This window comes from Nothoprocta perdicaria, unplaced genomic scaffold (genome assembly GCF_003342845.1).
Source record: "Nothoprocta perdicaria isolate Ctin4 unplaced genomic scaffold, notPer1 scaffold_75, whole genome shotgun sequence".
NCBI lineage: Eukaryota > Metazoa > Chordata > Aves > Tinamiformes > Tinamidae > Nothoprocta > Nothoprocta perdicaria.
Genome location: NW_020456032.1, coordinates 1,266,872 through 1,293,579, shown reverse-complemented (window position 1 = coordinate 1,293,579; position 26,708 = coordinate 1,266,872). Strand labels below are relative to the sequence as shown.

The following is a 26,708-nucleotide window of genomic DNA, read 5'->3' as shown; positions in this document are numbered from 1 at the left end:
TTCGTCCGCCCTTCCTGGGCCTCTGTGTACACTGTGCTGGAGGGGCCCTACGGGACTTTGTGTGGCCTCCCCAGGCCTCTGTGCACACTGCAATGGGGGTCATAGGAGCATTCCTTCAGCCTCCGCAGGCCTCCATACCCACTATGTGAATTCACTCCATTCACACCGGGTGAAACCTATGGGCTTTTGTGTGGGCCTCCATCCATATTGGACCAGCAAGGTCCTACAGTCTTTTGTGCGGTCTCTCCCAGTCTCCAGGCATACTGGGCTGGAGGGGCCCTACAGGCTTACGAGCAGCCTCCTCAGCCCTCCATGCACACTGGGCCCCTGGGGCCCTTCGGGCTTTCGTGCAGCCTCCATAGGCCTCCTTGCACACCAGGTGGGAGGAATTAAAAGATTTCATGTGGCATCCCCAGGCATCCATGCGCACTGGGCCTCTGGGTCCATACGGGCTTTCGTGCAGCCTCTCTGGGCCTCCGTACGCACTGGTCCCCTTTAGTGCGCACTAAGCCAGGGGATGAGCCAGTGTGACCTCCTTGGCTCTCTGTGCGCACCGTGCCGGGAAGGCCCTACAGGGTTTTGTGTGGCCTCCCCGGGCCTCTGTGCACACTGCAACAAGAGATGCCCTACAGGCTTTCATGCGGCCTCCTCGGGCCTCTGTGCACAGTGGAACCTTACAGGCTTTCATGCAAGTTCCCCAGGCCTCCATGTGCGCTGGGCCATGGGGGCCCTATGGGCTTTTATGCAGCTTCCCCACGCCTCCACGCACACTGGGTCGGGGGGCTACTATGGGCTTTGGTGCAGCCTCCGCAGGCCTCCGTGTGCACTCGCTCAGGGGAGCACTGTGGAGGCCTGCTTCAAGGACAGCAGTGCAGTGCTCTCTCAGCTAACGGGGACTAGCATGGGATTCCTTGTTAGATCAGCACAATGCATTTTGGGCAGCCAAGAGTGATCCCCTTGCACCTTGGCACATGGCACTGGAGGGGCATGGCCAGGCTACAGCACAGCCCTTGGAAATAGGGCATGCCAACACCAGGTCCCCCTTGCACCTTAACAGGCACACGCACATGTCCTGCCCTGGCTGCAAGCACTGGGCATCCTCCTCCAAAGCCAACTCTGCCTCCCCAAGGCTGGAGTCATGAAATTGCAAGGAAATCTGGGCATGTCCCTGCAAGACAATGAGGAGTTCTCATGCTGGCCAAAAAGTACGCGAGGAGCGTGCCTGCAACCCGTGGAGCAAGGCCTGTGACAGAAGTGCTGCTGCTGCACTGTGATGCAAGGAGAGGAGATTTTCCAACACAGCAAGGCAGCAGCAAGCGCAGAGTGTGCTGTGCATGCACACCCCTGACCCCAGTGTTGCAGTACAGATTTTGAGACTCACGATGGCATCGAGCACGCAGGAGCACTGCGCATAGGAACCTCACCTTAGTGCTCTAGTACCCATTTTCCAATACATGAAGCATTTTCCAATACATGAGGGCAGCAGCGGGCGCGCCAGAGAACACATTGCATGCGCTGACTGCTCCAGTACCAATTTGATGAACACATGAGTGCAGCAGCGATCACACCGGAGCGCGTGCTCATGTGTGCCGCTCCGCTTTACCACAGCGGTACCAATTTGCAAGCCGTGGTAGCAGCCAGTGTGCTGGAGTGCACTGCACGTGCGACCACCCGCCCACAGCATGTTGCAGTACCCATATTCCCCCAAGTGCTGGCAGCAGCCAGTGCACCGGAGCACACTTTGCCTGCATGCACACCCTCCTTTTCCATTCCAGGGCCAGATTTCCAGACATAGGATGGCAGCAGCAAGCGCAGTCTGCTACTACTACACGTGCAAACCCTCCCTTACCTTTCCAGTACCAATTTTTGGATATGCAATGGCAGCAGCAAGCACACTGGAATGCGCTGCACAGTGCATGCTCCCACCTCAGCATTGTGGTACCCTTTTCCTACAGATGATTACAGCACTGAGTTGGCTGGAGCACACTTATCATACACACCCACCTTACCATAGAAGTACCAATCTGTAGACGTGAGCTGGCAGGAGAAGCTATCTCAAGCTGCTGTCTAACCACAGGGTGCACAGATCTTTTACGCTGACAGAGATCATTTTTGGTCTTAAGTTGCTAGACACATTTTTCATACTGCCATTTTTTGGGTTCTTCCAGAGCTCCTTCTTCAGGCTCATCTGAGGTGCCCTGGCATTTTGGAAAGTGGCAGGCAGTACTGTGATGTTTCTCTTTAGTCCCACTTCTTGCAGGAGAAAAGAAGCACCTAGAAGAAGCAGTGGAGTGATTGTTGTGGGTGACTCCCTGCTGCAGGGCATGGAGGCACCAATCTGCAGACCCAACGCCTTATCCAGAGAGGTCTATTGCCTTCCAAGAGCTCAGGATCGGTGCATCCCTATGAGTAAGATTTCAGCTAGGCTTTTGACACCGTCCCTCACAGCATCCTCCTGGTCACGCTCCGGAGGTGCGGGATAGATGAGTGGACAGTGAGGTGGACAGGAGAACTGGCTGCATGGCAGAGCTCAGAGTTGGCAGCAGACACGCGGCTGGGGCGGAGGGGACTGGGGCGCTGCGGATGAATGCGTGCTGTTGTACCGGCACCTGAAGGCACCATGAGAGAGGCGCGGCGCCATGCCTCGAGGCCACCCCCTCCTTCGGAGGCCGCCTCCTCCTTCCAAACCGCCCTGGAGCTGCTGCAGGCGCTCCCCAGCCTCCCCTGCTCCCTGCGCCCGGCCACCCGAGCTCCCTGAGACGGCTGCTGCATTCGCCCCTTGGCAAGGTAGGAGGCACGCGGGCTCTGGCAGGGGCAGGGGTGCCCACCACTTGCTCCTTTTTAATATTTTGGTTTGTTTTCTGAATGGTCGGTGTTATTTTTTAAGTGTTCACACTCTTTTTCTCTATTTTTTTATTTAATCTTACTTTATTCTTTCATAGTAGTTTTCACCTGCATTCCTTCTGTGTGGTTCGCGCCCCATGCCACCGCTGCCACCATTGCCCTGTGCTGCCCGCCCCGCTTGCTGCGCCGCGTTGCCTTCCTAAGGCAGCTGTGCTAGAGCTCGGCATGCGGCCCATGGCAGGGCCCAGGGGGTGAGTAGAGGGGCACTGCAGCTGGGTCTGTGCTGCAGCTGGACTGGCGCTCTGGGAGCCGCAGCGCGGCACCACCTCTCTGGGACCATGTCGCGGCACAACCACCCTGCTCAGGGCAGCAGGTGCCAAGGGCACTGGGCACTCCCTGACCCCCACTCCAGGGAGTGCTGCTGTTCCTCCCACTTTTCACTTACTGCCTGAGGCGACCCCACCCAAGGTCACTGAGGAGAAGGGCTCGGTAGCAGTAGACAACACTGCATGCTGGCAGCCATGGAGCGTGTGAGGCGAGCTGCCCATGGGTGCGTGTGCGTGGGAGCACCATGCAGGACTGCCGTGGTGCCCTACTTGCAGACAGCCGTGTGTGGGCCTGGCACGGGGCCCACATCCCCCCGCTCCGGCACCCAAACACACGGACTCCGCTTGCTCACACAACGCTGCATGCTCCCACACCCAGGGCACACCTTGCCTCCTCCTCTCGCCTTCACAGCCACTGCCTCTACTCTTGCCCCGCACATGGCAGGAGAGAGGGATGGAGGCAGAGCACACCACCGGCAGAGCGCAGGACAACTGGCCCAGGCGGTGGTGGTGGATGGGAGGTGACGGTCACTGGACCACTACGTCTCAGTTGCATCGAGGGTCCAGCGGGATGAACTACGCAGAGCAGGCACTTTGGGAGCGGGGCTTTGGCCCGAGTCTGCACGTAAGGGGATGAAGGCTGCATGGGGCGCGGGCCTGCGAGGCGCTCCAGGTATTCCACACCACAGGCCATGTGGCGCCGTGGCAGCCATTGCTGCTCCCAGAACACGGGGGCGCGGCGGAGGTGGAGGGTGGCTGCGATGAGACGCTGCACGGCACCCACAGCCGGTGCAGGCAGACGGGCGCCGCAGCCAGGGGGTGCAGCTGTGTGTCTGGGGACACCAGCACACCCGCCAGGGCCCCAGGCTCCTCTGCCACCACACTAACCATTGCAGATGCCACCACCATGCCCTGTCCCCTCAGTCCTTCCCTGAGGGATGGCACAATAACGCTGGCACAGTGCAGGAGACAACGGACCGTCAAGCGACCCACAGGCAGGTGTAGCCCCAGGAGGAGCCCGTGGCCACAAGTGCGTTGGAATGTCAATTATCAATTGTCCTGCAATTCACTTTAATTCTTGCAGTTAGCTGCGTTCTTCATCGACACAAGTCGAGTGATCCACTGCTATGAATTGTCTGGCTTTCGGTCCCCACTGCAAGAGCGGGGATCTGGGCAGCATGATGTGGATCCTGAGGACCACCCCCGCCTTCTGCACCATGTCTCTCCTTGTGCCAAGGCTAACTGCTGAGGGATGGACTACACAAGAGAGAGAGGCCTCACTTCACAGAACCATGCAAGTGCAGATTTGGTAGCGGGGAGGATGGGGAGTGCACGCAAACCCATACAAGAAGAGTGGGGGCACCCATACAAGAAGAGTGGGGGCACCCACACTTCCTGTCTGGGGCAACCCTTTATGCATTTACAGGGCAGCCCAGGCACCCAGGCTTGGCTGGGTCCCACGGACACTGACAGGATTGCTTGGACCACCTGCCAGCCTCTGTGGTGCAGGGAGAATGGGTGAGTCCATTGGGGACCCAGCCTCCCAGCTTCAGAGTCCAGGCAGAGGGGGCACCAAGAAGGGCCAGGTGAGGCGAGGCAGTTGTGCAGTGGGGTCCATGGGGAACAGGGGCGGGCACCAGGCAGGTGCTGCCCAAAGGACCGAATGGAGGGAGGGAAACTGGACTCTTGGCACTTTTGAGAAGACCAAGTGGAATGAAGGGCAGAGAGTGCACTTACAGCTTCAACATTTTTGTTACTTGAGGTTTTCCACTGGAACATAGGTGACCTTCACTAGAACAAGGTGGTTTCTTCCTTGACATTCAACAGATCGTGAGCAAGGTTTCTGCATGCTGTATACAATGAAACACATGTGAACGAGGTCCTGTCCTGCTCTGAAAATGCCATTGAGCCTCTGGCTGTCTTCAGCGACCTTACACGTAAGTCTTTTCAGAAGGCATTCTTTGTAGAAACACCTGAATTTGCAGGGGTGCAACGCATTTGGAGAATTTGCTGATTTTGCTGTCAAAAAGATTCGTAAGGTATCTATACAGTCCCTTCTTACAAGATAAATATTGTATAACTCTTCATATTTACGAGGAAGAGGGGAGCGTTTCTGCTGTGACAAGCAGGAAGATGCTCATAAATTCTCACATTACACCGTGGGTGGTATGCACACTGCTTGCTTGAAAGGAGGCACCAAGTAAGCAGAACCAATTTATCCTTTCAGTTTTCTCTAGCATTTCATGCATTGCATGGTAATATTGTCATTCTCCAAATATTTGCAGGATTCCTAACATCCAGAGGTACTCTTTGATATTACTGCCCTTAGAACTGTGCCTTTGTGCATGTTTGTCACAAAGAGTGTGCAGTGCGAGTGAAATAGTGGATCTCCATAATGGCAATAGACAAAGTGAGTGTCCTTCTGATTTTTTAAGGTCCTTCTGTTGGGATTCCAGTAACATGCTTGAGCCACCAAGCACTTTCACAGTTTTCTGAGGTGTCCCTCGATATCCCTTTGGAGATAAAGGTAAAAGGTTTTGAAATTTTGTTTGAAGATGCCTCTGAAGGTGCTGAGATTTTGAATTTTGGTCTTCTGTGTCTTTCTCAAATCGTCAGAGTTTTCTTAGGAATGTATGCTGTTCATAGCAAAAAGGTGGGGTAATGGCTGGGTGGTTGCTCTGCACACATGCTCATCCTATGATACTTTCTCAGTACTACTTATGTACACTTCTGATTGGTATACAATGACTTTTCTATTGCTTTGTTTGGGGGCTTTGTTTGCTTTGTTTTTTTGGCTTTGTTACGTATACAAAGGCATGTGTTCCTTGCGCGGAACCATGGACAGGTAGCTCTTTGTATACAAGTAATTTAATAGAGACTTTCAAAGAAGGCTTTCAAGACTTCCCAGTGTTGTCAAGACTTTCAAGCAAGGTCAGTGTTGGGCACACTCTCCTTCAGCTCCCTTCTTCCCAGTGCTCACTGCTTTGCAGTAGGATTCACGGATGTTAACAAGGGACGCCCTGCAGCAAAAGAGCAGTCTTGGGTTGGGATGTGAGTTTCCAGGAACTCAGTGTTCTACTTTCTTCCTCATCCAGGCAGCGTCCTCTGTCCCCAGCAGACTAGAGGGGATTTGTGAGACCTGAGCTGCTAAATGGTGACAATTACTGCAAGTGCAGCAAGTAAGATTCTTTCTGATGCCACCCACATAGGAGATCCTGCCTGCCTCCAAGCAGAAGTTATCCTTTGACTTAACTCAAAAAGATAAACAAGAGGATGAGATGCAGCTTTTTGTGGTGCCCTGAAGTCACCCAAAGCTAGAAAAGGGTACACTTGGTTCTCAAAGCAGAGCCTTTCTTATTCTGTGCAAGTTGCTGGAAATCTTTTCTGAGAAGCACAGGAGAATTTTCTTCCTTGTGCTGTCTTCCCAGAGATGGTCAACCTTGCTAACTGTGAAGCTGTGCAACAACCTCTTCCAACAGGCAGGAGTTAAAAGTTGCATCCTCTGTGTAGCAGTGAGCTCAAGCAGGTAGGAGCTGTGCACAAGCATCTGGGATGGGAGGCCACCACATGTTCTGGAATGTGCTAGTGTACCCTGTGGAGGGCATCTGTGTGCCTAGGTGACCCTCAGCTGGCTCCCCTGGAATGAGCTCTGCTGGCTTACTAGCAGAACTCCTTGCGCTGTTCTTGAATTGTGGAAACTGCAGCTAGCTGTTCTGCCAGTGGGTTGAAACAAATACCTGTGCTTGCTTTGAAGGTGTGAAAAGATGGTGCTGCATCCAACGGGCTTACAGTACATCCCTCTCCCAGTGTTCTCACCACAGCACTGAAAAGATTTGCTGATTTTGCTGGCGAGAAGACTAGTAAGGTATGTGTGCAGCCTTCTTGGGCAGGGAGGTTTCCCATGGCAGAAGACTCCTCTGAAAGTTGCTAATATCTGCCAAGTGTAACTGTAGCAACGGAAAATGCCTAGGAAAAATCAGCACGAGAAGTAGGTCTTACATTTTCTCTTCCAGAAACAGTAAAGTTCTCATGCGATGGTAAGTGTGCGCTCTGCTCTTCAGGAGTTAATTTTGTATTGAGCAGTTCCTGCAACTGAAATGATTAAATGCTGTCTTGGGGATTGATCTCTGAGGAAGCAGAGGAAGTGTCTATCAAAAAGGGTCTAGCCCATGTTCTCAGGCATGTTTTCTTCTCTGTCTTTCATACAAGGTTCCCAAATGGGTTTGAACCTTGCTCTGTCTTCAGGATGTGGACTACCCAGAGTATTTGGACCTTTGACATGTCTCAGCGCGTTGGAGAACGCGTCCTCTGCGCCTTATGCATTGTCCTGGTGCGCAGAGGGATCAGTGGTCATGCAGGACACTATATCTGCTTGACCAAGTTAAGTAAGTATCAGCTCCATTTCTTGCAGGGTAAACTCTGTGTTGCTGAAGAGAAACTTGCCCCAGCCTCTTACTGGCAGCCACTGCTTTCGAGGGAAAAGGACTTGTAAGGTGTCTCCTTGTGACTAGTCTTGAAGCATGCTCTGTCTCGTAGTGTTCTCTTGGGGTTTTCCTGAAGAAACCACGCACTAGCTCTAAAGGCATTGCCGATTTTATTTGTAGGCCAGTAATGAGCTGTGGTACGAGATGAACGATGACTTGGTCGTCCCCCGTGACATCAAACCGTCCTCAGTCAGCAGGTGTATTTACTTTTTTATATCAGGTAAGAGCAAGTAGTCCAGTGGGTTCAGGGTACATTTCCTTTTGGCACTACTCAACCTTCTCTCCTTCTCCCCCTCTGAGCTTTTCTTTCTGTCCTGGCAGGAAAAGACTATTAGTAGAATCAAATCTGTCCCTTGTGGAATTCCCCATGCCATGTATTACCTTTCATTGCTTGACCATCCCCTGCTGCACTTGTGTGACTTGTTCCATATGTGCTCTCTGTAGCTGTTGAGCACTGACATGAGGGGAAAGCCAGGCCAGAGGTGGTGTAAGCAGGAGTTCTTGCTCTGGAAGGGACAGCCATGGTAAGAAGACTAGTATCTAATTTTCAGTTTGTAGTTTTGCTTACATTTTCAGCAGGACATGGCAGCTGCTCCTAGAATGTGGTAGGATGGGATTCAGCCCACGGGGAGGCTAACAGAACATGTCTCAGATGAGATGACTGTTGTTTCCCAAGGCGCTATGATGAACTACCTGGAGAGAACTCCCTTCTTATGCACCAGTGCCATCTTCCTCCCCTTCGCTCCTCGGGCAGCAGGGAGCTAATAAGGAGCTAATAAGAAGCTGCACTTCTGGCACCACAGCATCCACCTCATATGATGAAGGTATTTGTGGAGGGAAGAGAGAGAAGAGTTGAGGCACCAAATTGTGGTGTTTTCTCTGCCACACGACAGCTTTCTTCACAGCTCCTCTGCTGCAGGCAGAATCCCTTAATCCCTCAGTGGCTCATGTTAAACTGAGTGCAACCTTGGTGCTTCTTTCCTTGCAGCCCAGCTTCCTGAAGCCTTGCAAGGCATTGGAAGCAGTTCCTAATCATACTCAAACCATGAACAAAAGACTCTAAAATTTCCTTGGTTTATTTTTAGTGCTGAGACATTCGTTGAGACAGCAAAACCAGAATGGCTTATTCCTCAGCACTGGAACAAGGATGACAGGGCTTTCGGGAAAAGTTTCAAAGAGAAAGATGGACACACATCCATCATGCGTATATACGTAAAGAAAGAGAGAGAAAGAACTTCTTTAAGCCATGCTCTGCTCTTTGCATGACCTTTCAAAAGGGATGCTTATTTGTTTCCAATAGGCACCAAAAGAGGTGCTAGGTGCAAAATATGCACTGAAGAGCTAAAGCAGACTGTTTTTTCTTGTTCTCTTGGGTTTTGTTTGTTTTTCCATCTCCTGAGACAACTGTAGGACTACCTGGTGGGAAGAGTTTGCGGGAGGGGCTTTTCCAAGCTTTGTGTTTGCATAGAGCTTAGAATGTCTTCTTTTGAAATGCAGAATTCAAGATATTTAAAGAGAAATGGAGCCCTGCAAGAGGCTCCAAATGACACCGATGCCCAGGAAAGGGGTGCTCATTCTCCCAAGAGGAGGTGCACTCACAACCTGGAAAGAAGCGAGCAAACCTGCCCTCAGCAGCACTACAGCAGTGGAAACACGCGCACATCTTGCCGTAGTGACAGGAAGCGCCCAGATAAGGACAGGAGCTCTGGAAAAATTCCTTGCTGCCGATCCTGAGGCAGAGGACGAACACAGCAAGCCAGGTCACATGAGCACTCTGGTAAAAGCAGCTGGCTGCACCTGTCATCAGCGTCCAGAGGGCAAGATGGGCATCACTTCAGCAGCAACTGAGCAGATTCAGGTCGCTCGTCAGTACCAGAGCAGTGGGCTGGGAAATACTCCCATCAAAAATAAGCCCCTTTGGCTCTGTCAGTTCCTTCCTGTCTTGAAGGCTCTTCCCAGAAAAGGGAAGAGCAAAGAAGCAGAAAAAGAAAGCATTCCCATGCAGAAGGGAGCGACAACAAAATAGAAGAAAAACGGAGAAAGATTGAGAAGGGAGATTTCACCTCTCCTCGTTCTCCTCTGGCTGCTCCTCTGCCCTTTTGATTTTGCAGAGCTCTCAGTAGTGGACATCATGTGGGTAGGTGAATCAAGTAAAGACAGGAAAGCAACTGCTGAGTTGTGTGCAATCTTTAGAATGGGACTGTTGGCACTATGCAATCTCATTGGGAAAAGAAGCAGTGTTTCTTTCCCACATCTTTTCCCTTTGGCGTGCTTTGTTAAAAGGTGCCAGGAGTGAGAGGAGGTGGCAGAGAACCCGCTGGCACACAGTGAGGCGCCTAGCAGGAGTGTGAGAAGGACCTCGGGCGGGTGAAATGGCAGCATGGCTGATGAGAAGCTGTAAGCACTCCGCTGCCACTGAGCGGCAGATGCAAGGATAAGGGAACTAATGATGTCTTGCAACTGCATATGGTCAAAGGAAATTGAAGGAGGCCCAGCTAGATGGGAGATGGAGGCTTTGTGGGAGCAGGACCACTCACATGCACATGGCCCTGACCACACAGCCATGTGTGACCAGGGCAGGCAAGGCCAGACCCATCAAGCTGGGCAGAGGATACAGCAAAGCGGGAGCCAGCACAGAGAGAGGCCAAGTGTCATGATCTCATACAGGGCCCTGTTAGCCAGGGCAGGCACTGGGGCGTCACAACCAGGCTGCAGATTGTCCACCTGTGGAGCAGGCAGCCCTGCTGGTGTCCCCTTGCCCAGGACCCAGGCCCGGCCACGCCAAGCTCTGCATGTCAACACCCCACGCTGCCCGCCAGTGCTGGAGGCAAGTGCAACAGGGCACAGAGGGCATCCTCCCCTCTGGAGAGATGCATCCATAAAGATGACAAAGCTGGGGGGACATAAGGGGCCTCAGGTGCAGCCAGTGTGGTTGACAGGGCTGGCTGCTCATGCTCCAGCTAACTGGAAACACAGAAGTCAGCCTTTAATGCTAACCCTCTCCCAGCAAAGCCCAACAGAGGAGCCCATGCACACATGCACGTTATACTACTCCGTGTCCCAAGTTAATGGCAATGATTGAAGACAACATTCATATCTTACTCCAGACTCTCTCCTCTTAGCATTTAATACTCTCCCATACAAACAGACCACCTCTCTTTCCCTGTAGGCCGTGGTTGTGCTTGCTTTGTATCTTCAAGTCCTTTGTATTCCGAGCACCACGGTAACCCGCAACACACCCCCAGTAGAGTCAGGATGCTGGAAGCAGTGAGTGCAGGGTACAGGGACTGAGCTCAGAGGAGATGTACTGCCCAAGGTGACACTGAAAAGCACCAGAACCAAACAAAGTCCAAAAATGAGAAATGGCATTCCCCAGAGTTAGAAGACATAGGAAAAAATTCACCAGATTTGCTACCTGGCCCGATCCATAGCTTGGGAGCCTCGCAGGGATAAGTTTCCTGGATAAAGAGGCCTCTGGATGAGGACTTTAAGGTGTGTTAAGGGTATGTTTCCTTTTTTCCAGCATAACATTTCTACCTTAAGTAATACAGAGCAGAAAATTTGAAGTTGAGGACTTTAAAAAAAAAAAAAAAAAAAAAGCTTTTGTACCTAAAAGAGGAAGGACGCACTCTGTCCCTTCTTTCCTACATCCTATTTCTACAAGAAGACCCACAGTAGAATGGTGGGTCTTTTTGGTAGAAAAGTAGAGTGGTGTTATCTTTTTGGTGTTACCTTTGAACAACAACAACAAACACAAAAACAAAAACCCACCACCACCAACAACAAAATAGGGCTAAGGTTCCGCTTGTAGGGCCAAGTGACATTTCCTGTTCTTCCGCTAAAAAACTAAAGTATTTTGGAAATTTTCTCCACAAACATCACCTCTCAAGCACAGTCATGTACCTAACACTAGCCCATCAGACACTGAACCACAAGTGACCTCATAACCACAAAAAGCAGACACATAATCAGGACTGGCATACAAGGGACTGAGGCACAAGTCACCTCACATGCACAAAGAGCAGCCATGGCCATAGACTGGCCTATTTAGGCTTCAGGAAGAGGCGATCTCACAACAGCAGAAGGTATCTGTGGGCCTAGAACTGGCCTATCAGGTCCTGTAACACAAGTGACCTGACGGCCACAGATAGTGACTAAAACACCAGCATTGGCCTATCAGACATTGATGCAGAAGACACCTCAAAATGCCAAAGAGCAACTTCGTGACAACCACTGGCCTACAGGGCACTTGTGAGGTACAAGCGACCTCACAACGCACACAGCAGCCATGTGCCTAGCAGTGTTCTGTGACGCACTGAGGCCCGAATGACCTCAGCACGACAAACAGCAGCCATGATGCTGGGCTTCTGAGATCCCTGAAGCATCTGTGACCTCTTGACCACAAACAGGAGCCCAGAGCTTAGTACTGGCCTGTCCAGCACTGAGGCAGAAGTAGATGCCAACACCCCAAGCGTTATCCAGTGACCACCACTAGCCTATCAGGCACTATGACACAGGAGACCTCACAACGGTAAGAAAGAGCCATGGGCCAGAAACTGGTCTTTAAGTCACTGAAAGAAAAGTAAACTCACAACGAGAAGCAGCAGCCATAGACCTAGCACTGGCGTACCAGGCACTGAGGCAGAAGTGACCTAACAATAAACAGCAACTTCATAACCAGCACTGGCCAGTTGGGCCCTTGGGCATAACTGACCTCAAAACCACACAACAAGGAAAAAGTGACCTCATAAGCACAAACAGCAGCCACACATCCAGCTGTGCCCTATGAAGCACTGAAACTCAAGTGTCTCTACAAAATTAACAGCCATCTGCATAGCGTTTGGCTGTCAGGCACTGTAATGGTGAAATGAGGTTCCCAGTCTGACAACAAATATTTCAGTACCCGAGGCCTGGTAGAAACAGAGGTGGGCTCTGCAGGAATGGCAGGAGAGGAATGTGCTGCCTGACCTGATTTGTGGCACTATGTGACCTGTGACAAAGGTGAATCAATCTTCAGAAATGACCAAGTGAAGATCTTGGTGTAATGTGCCTCCCATCTATGCAAGATGGTTGGATGTAGACATCATGGACTTGGCCTAAAGATGTTGGAGGGATTCATTTACTTGGGCACAAGGAGGAAAGCTGAGATGGCCTCGAGCACTTGCTTAGCAACCCATCCTGAAGGGCATGGTTTTGCTATAGGTCCGATGCTGTACCTGCTAGAGATACATGGTTGTGCAAGACACCCCAAGTATCTGACATGATGCAGCTGGGCTACTTGTATATCACTGAATCAAGTGTCTGCACTAAATTAAATTAGTTGTTTGCAATGTAGCATTCTCATTATTTTAGCTTGCTTCAGTGAACATCTCACAGGAGGAGGGAGTAAAAGGAAAAATAAAGTCATACTTTTCAGCAAGGCCACTGTTCCCAAGTGGGACCAAGCTCCAGGGACAGAGGGAGCTCTTGGCAACCTGGTAGCACTGCCAAGAGACATCTCTGTCCAGGAACAGTTCCTTTGCAAAGAGTAGCAGGCTTCCAGGCACTGCCTACTCTTGCTGACATAAGACAGAAATGAAAAGCAGTGTGGAGTGGGGGGGCAGAGGAGTGCTCATTGTTGGAGAAATCTGCAGTTTTTGACATGGTAAGTGTCTGTCTGTGGAGCAATGCTACTCGGGTTGCTGAAGGGGTCTTCTAAACCCATCTCATCCCATGACTGATAGATTTTTTGAGATGCCGCATCTGACTTTTTGAAGAGAAGGAGATGCTTCAGAGCAGTCACACTGTTGGAAGGACAAGGCATGCTGCTATCTTCTGTCAGGGATGCTACAGGGGTGTGAAGCCAGGGTGTGCACCCAAGCCTGCTCTGGACCGTAATACAGAGCAATGTCCCTGTGCTGCAGGCTGCTGTGTGCCTAGGGCAGCGACTCTGCCACTTGCAAGCATCAGCGCTTAGCATGTCTGAGGAATTCCTCATGGTGCAGCAGGAAGAAGCACAGAGTGGGAGGTCTGACCCCAGCAGGACAGGTTCACCTGTTGAGAGGGTGCTGCATGATTCAGGGATGCTCACAGCTCTAGCTCATGTACAGGGCATATTTGAGGAATTTTTTTCTTTTTTCTTTTTTTTTTTTTCTCCCAGACCAAGGTGAAAAAATGATTATTTGAAAGGAAGGAGCTTTTGTTCTGTTATCTGCATTTTCTGTTTCCTTATTTTGGCAGGGGAAGAAAAAAACAAAAAACAAAAGAGTTTTCTATTTTAGTGACTGGGAATCTTCAGTCTTCATTCTCAGAGATCAATAGGTTTGTGAGAAACCTCAGCAAATTCCTTAATCCCCTCCTCAGCCAACAAACAGCACCAGCATAACCTTTATGGCCTCACTGGGTTTTATCTGACCTGCTCCTTAAGACCTGCATGCACAGAGATGCCCCTGACCAATGCCCTGGGGCAGGACAATTTTGTAGAACAGAACTGAGCACACAAAGCAGATGGAATGGGGTCTGTGAGCACTGGCAGGGAAAAGACATTGGGACGGAGAAACATCTGGCTGGGACAGCTCCAGGCAGGAGATGCGCAGGGAATGAGATGCGCAGGGAATGAGATGATGAATAATGAGAATCATCATGGGAGGATGGACTTGGGCAAGTCATGGGCAGTCCCTCTGATGCAGATATTCTCTTCTTCTGATTAAGCCCCATATGTGCCATACAGCAGAACCTCTGCCCTCAAAAGCATGGAGTCCAACACCTTTTCTGCAGTCAGACCTCTGATGTAGGAGGAGGGTATCTTTCCTGACATGGACCCATTTCATGCTGCCCAACGAAGGGAGTGAGAGTGACTGCCCTGTGAGAGCACTGTCTGCAAAGCAGCATGCCCAACTCTGTTTACCTTCCTTGGCAGCAGGACCACGGTGGTGGTCCGTATTTCCCTTCCTCTCCATGCTGCTCTTGCTCTTCTCTCAAGCATCCTGGGATCAGGGAGGGGGCAAGGTATTCAACTGCAATTCAGACACCAACCCTGTGACTTGTGCAAGAGGGGTCTGCATTGGAGAGAGGTTGACCCAAACTGCTTCTGAGCTGTAAGGCTCAGGAAGTTTGGCCCATGTTGTTGGGAAAAGAGCATATTCTCCCTTAAGGAGAGACCATCTTTACGACATTTGCCCATTTCCCTGTGGTATCCTCTCAGACTAGGGGCTCTCCAGAAGGGCACAGCTGTCTCATAGCATCTCTGTGATGTCTATGACAGACTCATGAAGAAGCTACAGAGATGCAAAGAGTATGGAAATGGGGGTCGCTGAAAAGAGCCTTGTGTGTCCTTGGCTAGAATACGGAGATGTCCTGCTGGTGATCTGACAAAGGGAAAGAAGTTCTGCAGCTTGAAACTGGATTCCTGTGCTCTCAACGGTGACTTTTCTTTTCAGGGCAACATATGAGTGGATCATCTTCCACATCAAAGAGGTGGAAACACATGACAGCTGGGACGAAGGCTAATAGACTAGTCCTCACTCTCTGCCAAATGAAAATGAGTTTTTCATTATAGGATTTACAACAGGAATGACAGAGATTTCCACCTTTGAGCAATACTTCCCAGGGGTAACAAGGAGATCTTAAAGAAAATAAGCAACATTTTAAAATCCTTAATAGTTTGTTCCTCAATGCTGATTTATTAGAACTGATGGTGAACATGTGAAAAACCTTTCCATGTGACAACTGGATTTCACACGACAGGAATTGTGAATGTCAGTCAGACTCATTCCCATTCTCATTCCTGCTAACCATACTATACACCGGGACTGAATTCTGTGCAGCCCATAGGCAGAGGCCTCTGCTCCTTGCAGCATATCCAGACAGTACGAAATGGAGCACATAAATCCTCTCAGCAAAGGGATGCAATATGGGGAGTTTATGAAAGAATGAACCTTGTTTTATTACTATTGAAATATCCTTCTTACTTCTCAGTTTCTTTTTTCTTGGGGTCATCCCCCATGCCATAAAGCAGCAAATGTCTAACAGCACCTCCGTTAACGAGTTCCTTCTCCTGATATTCACAGACACACGGGAGCTGCAGCTGTTGCTTTTCAGTCTTTTTCTGTGCATGTACCTGGTGGCCCTTCTGGGCAACAGCCTCATCATCACAGCCGTAGCCTATGACCACCGCCTCCACACCCCCATGTACTTCTTTCTTTTCAATCTCTCCCTCCTTGATCTCGGAACCATCTCTGTCACTGTCCCTAAATTCATGGCCAATTCTCTCAGGGACGCAAGGACAATTTCCTACTCGGGATGTGCTGCCCAGGTCTTTCTGCTTGTTTTCTTACTCGTGGCAGAATATTTTCTTCTCACTGCCATGGCCTACGATCGCTTTGTTGCCATATGCAGACCTCTGCACTATGGGACCCTTATGGGCACCAAAGCTTGTTGCAATATGGCACTAGCTGCCTGGGGCAGTGGCATTCTTCTTGCTGTCCTGCACACTGGAAACACCTTTTCAATACCCCTCTGCCAAGGCAATGTGGTGGAGCAGTTCTTTTGTGAAATCGATCAGATTCTCAAGCTGTCCTGCTCAGATGCCTACCTCAGGGAAGATGTCCTTATTGTGGTTCATGGCTGTTTAGTCTTTGGGTGTTTTGTGTTCATTGTTCTGTCCTATGTGCAGATCTTCACTGCTGTGCTGAGAATCCCCTTTGAGCAGGGCCGGCACAAAGCCTTTTCCATGTGCCTCCCTCACCTGGTTGTGGTTGCCCTGTTTGTCAGCACTGTCATGTTTGCTTACCTGAAGCCCACCTCCGTCTCCTTCCCAGCTCTGGATCTGGTGGTGTCTTTTCTGTATGCAGTGGTGCCTCCAACAGTGAACCCTCTCATCTACAGTTTGAGGAACAAGGAGCTCAAGGATGCTCTGAGGAAATTATTTCAATGGGTACAGTGTCACTTCCAATAATTATCCATTGAGTGAGTCCACTCATTCACAGGGAATGCAGTCTATTTTTATAATGGGTTAGAAGAGCAGGTTCTTCTGTATCACAGCTCAACTGTTCATGCACCATTTGTGATTAGGTTCCTGCTACAAAGAGTATGCTGTCAGGAGTAGCAAGGGCAGGCCTGCTCTGTAGAGGAAGGGGAGTTGGGAGTTGAGGGTTCTGGCAACACAGATGGAACAGCAACCCACTGATGAGAGGCGCAGTACCTCAGTGACCGGACAGGAGGAGCAGAGCAAGTCTGGTAACCAGCATCAGGCACAGCCAAGCAATCTGCAAGGGATCAGGACAAGACTGCAGAGCTCTGACCAACCCTACAGAATCACACAGACTCACAGAGTGGTTGAGGTTGGAAGCGACCACTAGAGATCATCTAGTCCAACCCCTCTGCTCAAGCAGGGATGCCTACAGCACATGGCACAGGGTTGTGTCCAGGCAAGTTTTGAAGATCTCCAAAGAAGAACACTTGAAAACCTCTCTGGGCAGCCTGTTCCAGGGCTCTGTCAACCTCACAGTAAAGACATTTTTCCTCACATGGAGAGGGAACTTTCTCTGTTTCAGTTTGGACTCATCTCTTGTTCTGTCACTGGCCACTGTCGAGAAGACTTTGGCCCCCTCCTCCTTACATCCTCCCCTCAAGTATTTGTACACGTTGATAAGATCCCCTCTCATTGATAAGATCCCCTCTCAGTCTTCTCCAGGCTAAACAGGCCCAGCTCGCTACACCTTTCCTCATAGATACATATACTTAGCGTGGGAGGTTGGACTGGAGAAATCCTGAGGACCCTTCCCATCAAAACTCCTCAATGACTTCATAAATAGAAAGACCACACACACCTAGAAAGGTTCTGCCTGTCCCAGAGACTACCTTGCTGGCGAGCGAGGGGCAGAGCTATTGGCCAACCCCACAATGCCTTGTCCTCCTCTGCCTCTAAATGGGACAGTCTGGGATAGTACCATGTTCTCAGCCCTACCACAAGCTGCTTCCTGTCAAGGCTGAGAATCTGTTGCTCTCAGCATGGAGTTGAAGTCAAAGTAGCATCCACAGCTCAGCTGATTCCAGGGGCTTCAGCCCTTCCTGGCTCATCTATGAGGTCCCAAATGGGGCTGCTCAATGGACCCATTGCCTCCCATGCTCTTTGACCTGCCATGCACCTTTCTAGGCATGGATCACATGCACGGTGATTAGGTGCCCTGAGCTTAGATAGCTCCAGTCCCCAGTGAGGTGGAAGAGACATAGACAAGGTTGGTAGGGAGAGGGTAGCTCCCTTGTGCCATGCTTGGGCAGGGGCTTGTTTTCCTTGGGGAACTGCCTGAGGACCTGGTGATAATGATGATCCTCCACCTCTGCTCTGATGGAAAAGCCTTGCTGTCATTAAATGTAGATACAATTGCAGTGGAATTCATCATTACTGAGGCTTGACTGAAAACAAGACAAGACCTAAGTCATCTGTCCTGTCCCTATGAATTGCCAACAACTTGGAGTAAAAATCACTCTTTGGTCAGCATGCTACATGAAGTATTCACCTTACAAGTACATTAAGCAAACTTGGGGGTTTTGTTAACACTTTTGATTGTGTGGTGTTATCACTGGTGAGAATGTTGGCAATAGCTAAAAATACAGGACCCTTCCTGCATCAGACAATTCGGACCCTTAGGTTGTTGGAAATCAGGATCACAGAATTACAGAATAGTTGAGGTTGGAAGGGACGGCTGGAGATCACCTAGTCTAACCCCCACATTCAAGCAGGGACACCTAGAGCATGTGGCATCAGGTCACATCCAGGTGGGTTTTGAAGAGCTCCAGAAAAGGAAAATCCACAGCCTCCCTGGGCAGCCTGTTCCGGAGCTCTAGCACCCTCACAGTAAAGGTCTTCCTCACACAGAGATGGAACTTTCTGTGTTTTAATTCATACCCATAACTCCTTGTCCTGTCATTGGCCACTGTCAAAAAGAGTTTGGCCCCCCTCCTCTTTATATTCTCCCCTCAGAGATAAATATATCATAAACACATATTGATCAGATCCCCTCTCAGTTTTCATTTATCCAGGCTAAACAGGCCTAGCTTGTTTAGTCTTTCCTCATATAATAGATGCTCCAGTCCCTTAGTCATCTTTGTTGCTCTACGCTGGACCCTCTCTACAAGATCTACATCCTTCTTGTACTGGGGAGCCCAGAACTGCACACAATGTTCCAAGAGCAGCCTCACTAGAACTGAGTAGAGGGGGATGATCACCTCCCTTTACCTGCTGGCAACGCATCTCTTAATGCAGACCAGGATCCCATTGGCCTTCTTGAGCACAAGGGTGCATTGCTGCCTCATAATTAACTGGTTGTCACCCAGAACTCCCATATCCCTCTCTGCAGAGCTGCTTGCCAGCAGGTCAGCCCCTACTCTGTATTGCTGTTGGGGTTTATTCTTCCCCAGGTTCACGACTCTCCACTTGTCCTTGTTGAACTTCATGAGGTTCCTCTCTGCCCAACTCTCCAGCCTGTCCAGGTCCTTCTGAATGGCAGCACAGCCCTCTGGAGTGTTGGCCACTCCACTCAGCTTGGTATCATCTGCAGACTTGCTCAGGGTGCACTCTGTGCCCTCCTCCAAAACACTGATGAACAAACTGAACGACACTGGACCTAGTACTGACCCCTGGGAGACACTGATGACCACAGGCCTCCAACTTGACTGGGCCCCATTTATCACCACCCTCTGAGCTCTGCCATCCAGCCAGTTCTCAATCCACCTCACTGTCCACTCATCTAACCCACACTTCCTGAGCTTGTCCATGAGGATGTTATGGGAGACAATGTCAAAAGCCTTGCTGAAGTCAAGGTAGACAACATCCATGGTTCTTTGCTCTTCCAGCCAGCCAGTCAACCCATTGTAGAAGGCTATCAGATTGGTTAAACATAACTTCCCTGTGGTGAATCCATGCTAACATCTCCTCTTTTCCTTCTTTTCTTCACACAAAGACTGAGTGAGTTGGGCCTGTTTAGCCTGGAAAAGAGAAGACTGAGAGGAAATTTAATCAACATGCACATGTAATGTAAAAAGAATGGGGCCAGTGACAGCACAAGGGGTAATGGGTATGAATTAAAACACAGGAAGTTCCATTTCCATACAAGGAAAAATTTCTTTACTGTGAGGGTGACAGAGCACTGAACAGACTGCCCAGAGACGTTGCGGGGTCTCCTTCCTTGGAGATCTTAAAAACCCATCTGGATGAAATCCTGTGCAACGTGTCCCTGCTTGAGCAGGGGAGTTGGACTATATGATCTCTAGAGGTCCCTTCCAGCCTCAATCATTCTATGATTCTGTGATTCTGTGAATGCGTGTTACATATAAAGACAATTGTTTTAATGCAGTGACACTAAGCCTACAGGGCCATATCAAATGCACGGGATCTCCAAAACAACCATCATGTTTCTAGTGACATTAACCATCGTGTTTCAAGCATGTTTCTAAAACAGAGGACCTACAGGGAAACATTCTCGTTTTGAAGTGGTGGTTGGGGAAACACCCCACAACATCTTGGATTTTCCTGTTCTCAAACAAGGAATTCTGCCTTTAGGCAATGTCCATCCCATATGTGGAGGTTGACCTCAAGGACAGCAGTAAGGAATATCTCATGAACAGAAAGAAACGACATAAGAAGAAGAAGAAATCACAACCACATGGCTAGCACATGATTAAGAACCTCGTTGGACTATTCTGCGGATGATCAGTTACTCTACTGGTTGAACTGCAGCTGTGCATCGTGTGCCAAAGCTGTATGCAAGATGGTAGAACATATCACTTGTTGCCATTGTTAAGGATCTTTGGTAGACCACACTGGAGTCTGTGTCTTCATATGCTGCAAATGGTGCCCGAACAAGGACCATAAAGGAGGCTCACAAAGTCCAAACCCAGAAGCATAGACTAGCTGAACCAGGATTGCAGTAAGCAGAAGCTCTGGTGTGCACCCATCACCTAGACAGGTGAGCAGCTAACCATGGGAGGCAGAATGTCTCAAGAGCAGAAATGCAGCCTGGACATACTTCAATGCATGATGTATAAGTAAAACCAGGAAGTCTCCGGGAAAGATTTAGTGACTTTATTAGAATGGAGCTGAGAGAAAGTGTCTGCTTTTCCACAAGATGGCACTTTCCAGCAGGACGTTTGGGAAGATGTTGGAAAAAGACTTAAAAAGGCAATGGCAGATGGAGATGCCGTGGCAGTACGGCATGTGGCCACTTGGGGGCAAATGATGCTTACGTTAAAAACTGTATGGACCCGTCTGAATGATGAGAATGACCAGAAGGAAATATTGACCCCTTCGGCACTGTGTCAGGAAGTGTCTGACTCTGAGAGTGACGACTCATTCGATCCAGGCCCCATGACGGGAGTATGAAGAGATATAACAGGCCAGATCGGTGGGAAGTGTTTGAAAGGGAGGCTGTTAGGAGGGAGGATCTGGAAATACTAACTGCCATGCCAGTAGGGTATCGACCTCACGTGCCACCACAGTGGGAAGCATTGTTGTATGAGGTTGTGAAGGAATTATGAAAAGTGGCAGAGGAGAATGGGATATTGTGGAGTGTAACTATGACATTGTTGGAATCTATAGCAGAAAGTTACATGCTGACTCCGCATGACTGGAAATCAATGCTATGAATTGCTTTGACTCCTATAAGCTATTGTGTATGGTTAAAAGAGTTCAAGGAAATGTGCACATTACAGGCCAAGGAGAATATTTTGCAGGTCTACCCTCTTCATACCAAATGTTAGCTGGGGAGGGTCCTCATGCTGCCCCACAAGCACAGGCTGGGTACCCAAGGCAGGTGTATGAGCAAATTAAGGATCTGGTCTCATGAGCGTTGTGATGAATACCTGATGCTGGACCTGAGACAGCTGAGACCTGTGCCTACCCTGACCTTTGCAGAAAGCGGAGATGCCACCTGACAGGAAGTTGGGCCTCTAAGTGGGGACACACCTGGAGGCAGAGTTCCAACACCCTGCTCAAGGCATGTCTCAGTAGAGAAAATACTGGGACCTCTTCTGGTGAAAGAATGGTGATTGATGATCTTGATGACAATCTTGATGATCTCCAAGCATGGAGGTCTGAGAAATTTTCTGGATCCTTGTGCCTATGCATAAAAAGGCCACCCTCGGAGAGAAAAGGTTTTGTTTTTAACATCAAAGAAAAAATTCCCATCATCCAATCAGTCCCTGTTGCCGCTCATATTATTAGTGTCCATGAAAATCCTCCTCCATCTTCCCTGTGGCATCCATGAGGAGGCTATGCAGAACATGACGAAACTCCTTGGCCTTCTCTGGTCTAGGCTGTACATACCCAGTTCTGTGCTTGTATGCCCCTTACTCCATCCCATGTCCATCTTGGTGTCCTTGCACTGTACTCTACCTGAACATTAGGATGAGTCTAAGATTCTTGTAACAAATGCCAGCCTTTTGAGTGCCTTTGTCTGAAGCCCCTAAAGCCTCTGTAACTTGAAGAAGACTCAGAGCTCTTGGGTTCCTGGCACTGAGAGGGGTGCCCGGGACTGCATTGCCCATGGTATTTTCCCTGTCGGCACTCACAGACTGCATCTCACCCTCTGTGCCCTCATTTCTGCCCTGTAGATGCCTCAAGAAGTGCACTTTCCAAGGCCTTCTCTATGCTTGCTGGTGGCAAGAAGCAGGTTAAACGTCCTGATGGGGCCAAGGAACAGACTCCAAGTTTTTGACAGGTGCTAGTTCTCATGAAGCTTCTTTAGTATCCCTGACATTCATTGAGAGGACATTGCAGCAGGATGCAAAGTCTCCAGGGGATACTGGAGGGCGTGCAGGACAATGTCCTAGCATAGCTAAGCCATGTAGCTCGACAAGGGTCACCTGTTTCTGGATCTAGAACCTGAAAACAAGGAGGACCTGATGAGGGATGTGAAAAGCAGCTTTGTCTGCAGTAGTCATGAGATGGTGGAGTTGCAGATCCTGAGGGGAGTGAGGAAGAAAACTAGCAGAGATTAGACTCTGGACCTCATAAGAGAGTTTTGATTTGTTTGCAAAGAAAAAAAATGCATGCATGGATTGATGGCATTTTTCCAGTCTTTTCACTATGGCGTTAGAGGTCTCCCTTTTTCTGTGTATTGGATAGTGATGATGAAAAGCCTAGTGTTAATCTCTTCCTCTAACAGGCATAAGGGAATAGTTACTCATGTCTTGCAGCCTCTGTTGCACAAGCATACATCTTAATATACTTCCATTTCTGAATCTCCTGTTACGCTTAAATGCCCAATTACCGGTTATCACTGTATGCACTGGTACACAAGTGTGTTTATGAGGTCACTTCTGAGGCCCCGGGAGGGCAATGCTGCTGTTTGGGGTTGTGAAGCCAGTGCCTGTTAGGGCCTTAGGAAGAAGACAAAACTACAAACAACAATCATAGCCATAATATTAGCTTATCAGGTGCTGATATGATGTGAGCTGGGCCTGCTTCAGAATCCTTCAGAAGGGAAGATTGAGAGGGGATCTTATCAACATGTAAAAAATACCCAGTTGGAGGATGTAAAGAGGATGGGGCAAAACTCTTCTTGGTGGAGGCCAGCAAAGGGACAAGAGGTAATGGGTACAGATTAAAACACAGGAAGTTCCATCTCCAGGTGAGGAAGAACTTCTGTGAGGGTGACAGAGACCTGGAACAGGCTGCCCAGGGAGGTTGTGAAGTCTCCTTCTCTGGAGATCTTCAAAACCCACCTGGATGCCACCCTGTGTCACATGCTCTGGGTGTCCCTGCTTGAGCAGAGAGAGTTGGACTAGATGATCTCTAGAGGTCCCTTCCAACCTCAAAAAGTCTGTGATTCTGTGACACAAGGGACCTCACAACCCCAAACACCAGCAGTGCTCCTAGCATTGCCCCATCAGGGCCTCAGCCAGAACTGACCTCACAACTACCAACAGAAGCCATGGCTCTAGAACTGGCCTAACAGGAACTGAGGAATAAGTGACCTCATATCCATAAACAGTAGCCATGGATCTAGCACAATGCTTTTTCTACATATTCTGATTTCATTAGGAGACACTCTGGATCGATATGGAGAACGTTGCTGTCACTTATTTTAGAATCTGGAAAAAAGAAGTACCCATATATTTTTGAAGTCTCGATGTCTTTCATGGACACTCCTGAAACTTCTCCAATTAGCAATACAAGACTTGAAGAAAGTTATAGGGAGAGACATGGTACCTCGGGGCTTTTTGCATTTTAATGAATCCCAGGATGTATTTGATGCTGAAGTCCATGAAGCACAGCTACTGAGAGGAGATTAAACAAAACATTCAAGAACTCAAAGTTAGAAGCAAACACTAAGGTTTCATAAAGCATTAATGGGTCCCACTGAGGACCATTATTAACAAAGATTCCTCAGAGGTTTATTAGAGCAGAAAATTGTAATCACTGATTACAGGTAGGCAACGGAAATGTGCAGGTTGCTTTGATGTCACATTAACTCTTTTTGTGCTTTTAAAGAAAAAATGGCCGAATGTGTACACCCAACCCCTGTAAAGGGACATCCTTTCACCCATGCATTGCTAAGGGTCTTCTTGGTATCAGTGTGAAGATGGCGATATGCAATGCTATGTTCAGGACAATGACCTGGCACCTCCTGGTCTCCTATGGGGACAAGGTGACAATGAGGTCCTGGTGTCTACTCACAGGTCTCAGTGGCAATGATAACAGCCAACGGGAAAAAGGTATCAATTCTGTCCAAGACTTTCAGCCTTTTTCAGACTGCTGGCCTTCTTTGCTGCCCAGGAATGCTGCTGTATCATATTTTACATTCTGTAAAAATCTTTGTATTCTGGAAAAATAAAAATCACCCTTTGGGGTTTAGTCTGTCCCTGATGCAGCAACCTGGCATTTTTACTTGCTGGATTTCATGATACAGTTCATTCCTATTACCTGTCTAGGTCCCTCTCAAAGACAGACTGCAAGCACAAGACCAATTCCATTCAGTTTTGGGGCAGCTACAAACATGATGAAATGTGTCCCCTCCAGCTCATTCATAAAGGTGTTAAACAGGCAGGTGCTGGGAATGACCCTGTGGTGCTCCATTGGGTGTTCCATTGGGTAAACCTCCAGGAAGCACACTACCTATTCACCATTTCCCTGTGAGCCCAAACATCCAACCAGTTATTTGGCCATTTGGTTGTCAACACATTTCAACCATAAATTCCTAACATGTATGTTGTGGGAGAAAGCATCAAAAGCCTTCCTAAGATTGAGGTAACTGACATTCATTGTTCTCTGTTCATAGACAAATATTTTTTTGTTGTTGTTTTGTTTTGTTTATAACGCAGAAGACAGAGATGCAAAGCTCACCCTGGCCTTAAGAAATTCAAATAAGTGGCATCAGATCATATCAGATATCTCACAGGTCTTTCAAGGGAAATGCAAGTTTGAAAGGGCCAGAAGCTCTAAAGGACAGAAGACAGGTCAGACATCCCTGGGGACCCTGCCTGGTGCCAAGCTTCTCATGGGACTCTGAGGGCAGACCAGACCAAGTGTGCTGAAGGATGTGCAAGCTCTCTAGTTGCAGGCTGTCCCAGTGCTCTGAGTTGAGAGCACCTGAGGGAGGTCAGAAGCAGCCACAGATTTGTCTTCTGGTGCCACTGCAAGCTTGGCAGCATCAGGAAACACTGCCAGAGGTCTGAGCACCCTTAAGGAGGAAAGCACCACTGCCTTCCTGCACAGAGCAGAGAAGAAGAGAAAGCCGGAGAGATTGCAAAGGCTGCATCAAGAGTAAATATACACCAGCCTTGATCCCAGACACTTGAGTGTCTCACCTGTGTGAGTTTTCAGGCAGTGCCTGAGCTCTGGAACTGATTATGGCATTGCCCAGTTTCTTCTGGCATGGGAATGGCCTAGACTAGCACCTGATGCCAGCAGGCCTAGCTGCATGGTGAGTTGAAGGCTGTGGGCAGCAGGAGGAGTGTGTGTGAAGAGGCTGGTAGAGGTGAAAGGCAGGAGGGCCACGGGCAGATGGGGAGAGAACAGTTCCCTGCTCTTGCAGCCAACTTCTGTTGGAGCAAACTGCGTCCTGCAACTCTTGGAGACGTACAATGTGCATTGGGAATGGTGGAAATGGACAGCAGAACTGAATTGGCAGAGGGATTCCCAAGAGAAGTGCTTCCTCTGCTAAATTCCTCTGGCTAGGAGTGGTGTTTCTCCTTGCCCTCTACTGGCTTGCCCTCTACTGGCTTGCCCTCTACTCCCCAGCAATATTTCAGAGGAGGGAAAGGAGTCTTTAACTGGCACCCTGTGTGGAAGAATAAGAGGCACTGATGGCTATGGCTAGGAATGGGCCTGCTCGTGTGAGAGGGTCACCAGAGGAAGGTTGGGGGTTGTCTCTTGGGTGAACTGGGGTCCTTTCCTGCCCCTTGGAGTTGGCTGGCAGGACTTGCTGTACTGGGAGGCCATTTGAGGTGTCAGCAGTGAACCAGCAGAATCAAGCAACCCTCCCCTGGCCCCACTGAAATGGGACAGGATGCCTGGACACCCCCACACCTGTGTTCAACACCGGGAGAAGGCCAAAGGGCAGGAAAGCAGCACACCTGCACAGGCTGTTTCTGACGAAGGAGACTTAGGAGGCCCTGGAGCTCGACGTGCGGGCAAAGAGGCTGCAGCACCAGTAGACCTTGTTTGGGAAGTCCCTGGGAGTACAGATGTCAGACCCCCCAATGGCACTGGGGGGGGGTCTCACATCTAGCATCTCACATCTAACTTCCCCCTCAACATCTGCCCTGCTTTCACCGGGCTACCCAGCACTGTGCTGAGATGCAGTTAGAGGGAACTCTAGAGAAAGACCATGACAGCAGGCACAAAAGAAAGAGATACTGGGGCCAGGAGAATGAGAATGCTGACTGAGTTCAGGCAAGCCATTATCTTCCATCACGAGTGGTTCTCCCTGTACCCCCATGTTCTGTGTTCAGGTTCTATGTTACACTTCTTAACTGCAGAGGGAGGTCTTCTTTTCACTGCCTGTCCATTTAACCAGATAAATTAAAGCTGGGAGTAAAAATGAGCAAGGGATTTGCCCAGTGGCCCACTGCA

The 26,708-nt window shown here is 49.5% G+C and overlaps 1 protein-coding gene and 2 long non-coding RNA genes across 3 annotated transcripts; all 3 read left to right on the top strand.

Annotated features, from left to right (window-relative positions):
• The first annotated feature begins 4,597 nt into the window (after nt 1-4,597).
• On the top strand, nt 4,598-5,692 carry LOC112957641. Its single transcript, XR_003251247.1, has 3 exons — nt 4,598-4,688; nt 4,998-5,107; nt 5,606-5,692. It is a non-coding gene; the product is annotated as an uncharacterized LOC112957641 (long non-coding RNA).
• A 1,270-nt stretch (nt 5,693-6,962) lies between these two features.
• LOC112957640 lies at nt 6,963-8,175 on the top strand. The gene is made up of 4 exons (XR_003251246.1): nt 6,963-7,035; nt 7,380-7,555; nt 7,775-7,874; nt 8,099-8,175. It is a non-coding gene; the product is annotated as an uncharacterized LOC112957640 (long non-coding RNA).
• A 7,478-nt stretch (nt 8,176-15,653) lies between these two features.
• Nucleotides 15,654-16,589, top strand: LOC112957662 (olfactory receptor 14C36-like). Its single transcript, XM_026051390.1, has one exon. It carries the CDS (start codon nt 15,654-15,656, stop codon nt 16,587-16,589), a length of 936 nt encoding a protein of 311 aa, XP_025907175.1.
• The last annotated feature ends 10,119 nt before the right edge of the window (nt 16,590-26,708 follow it).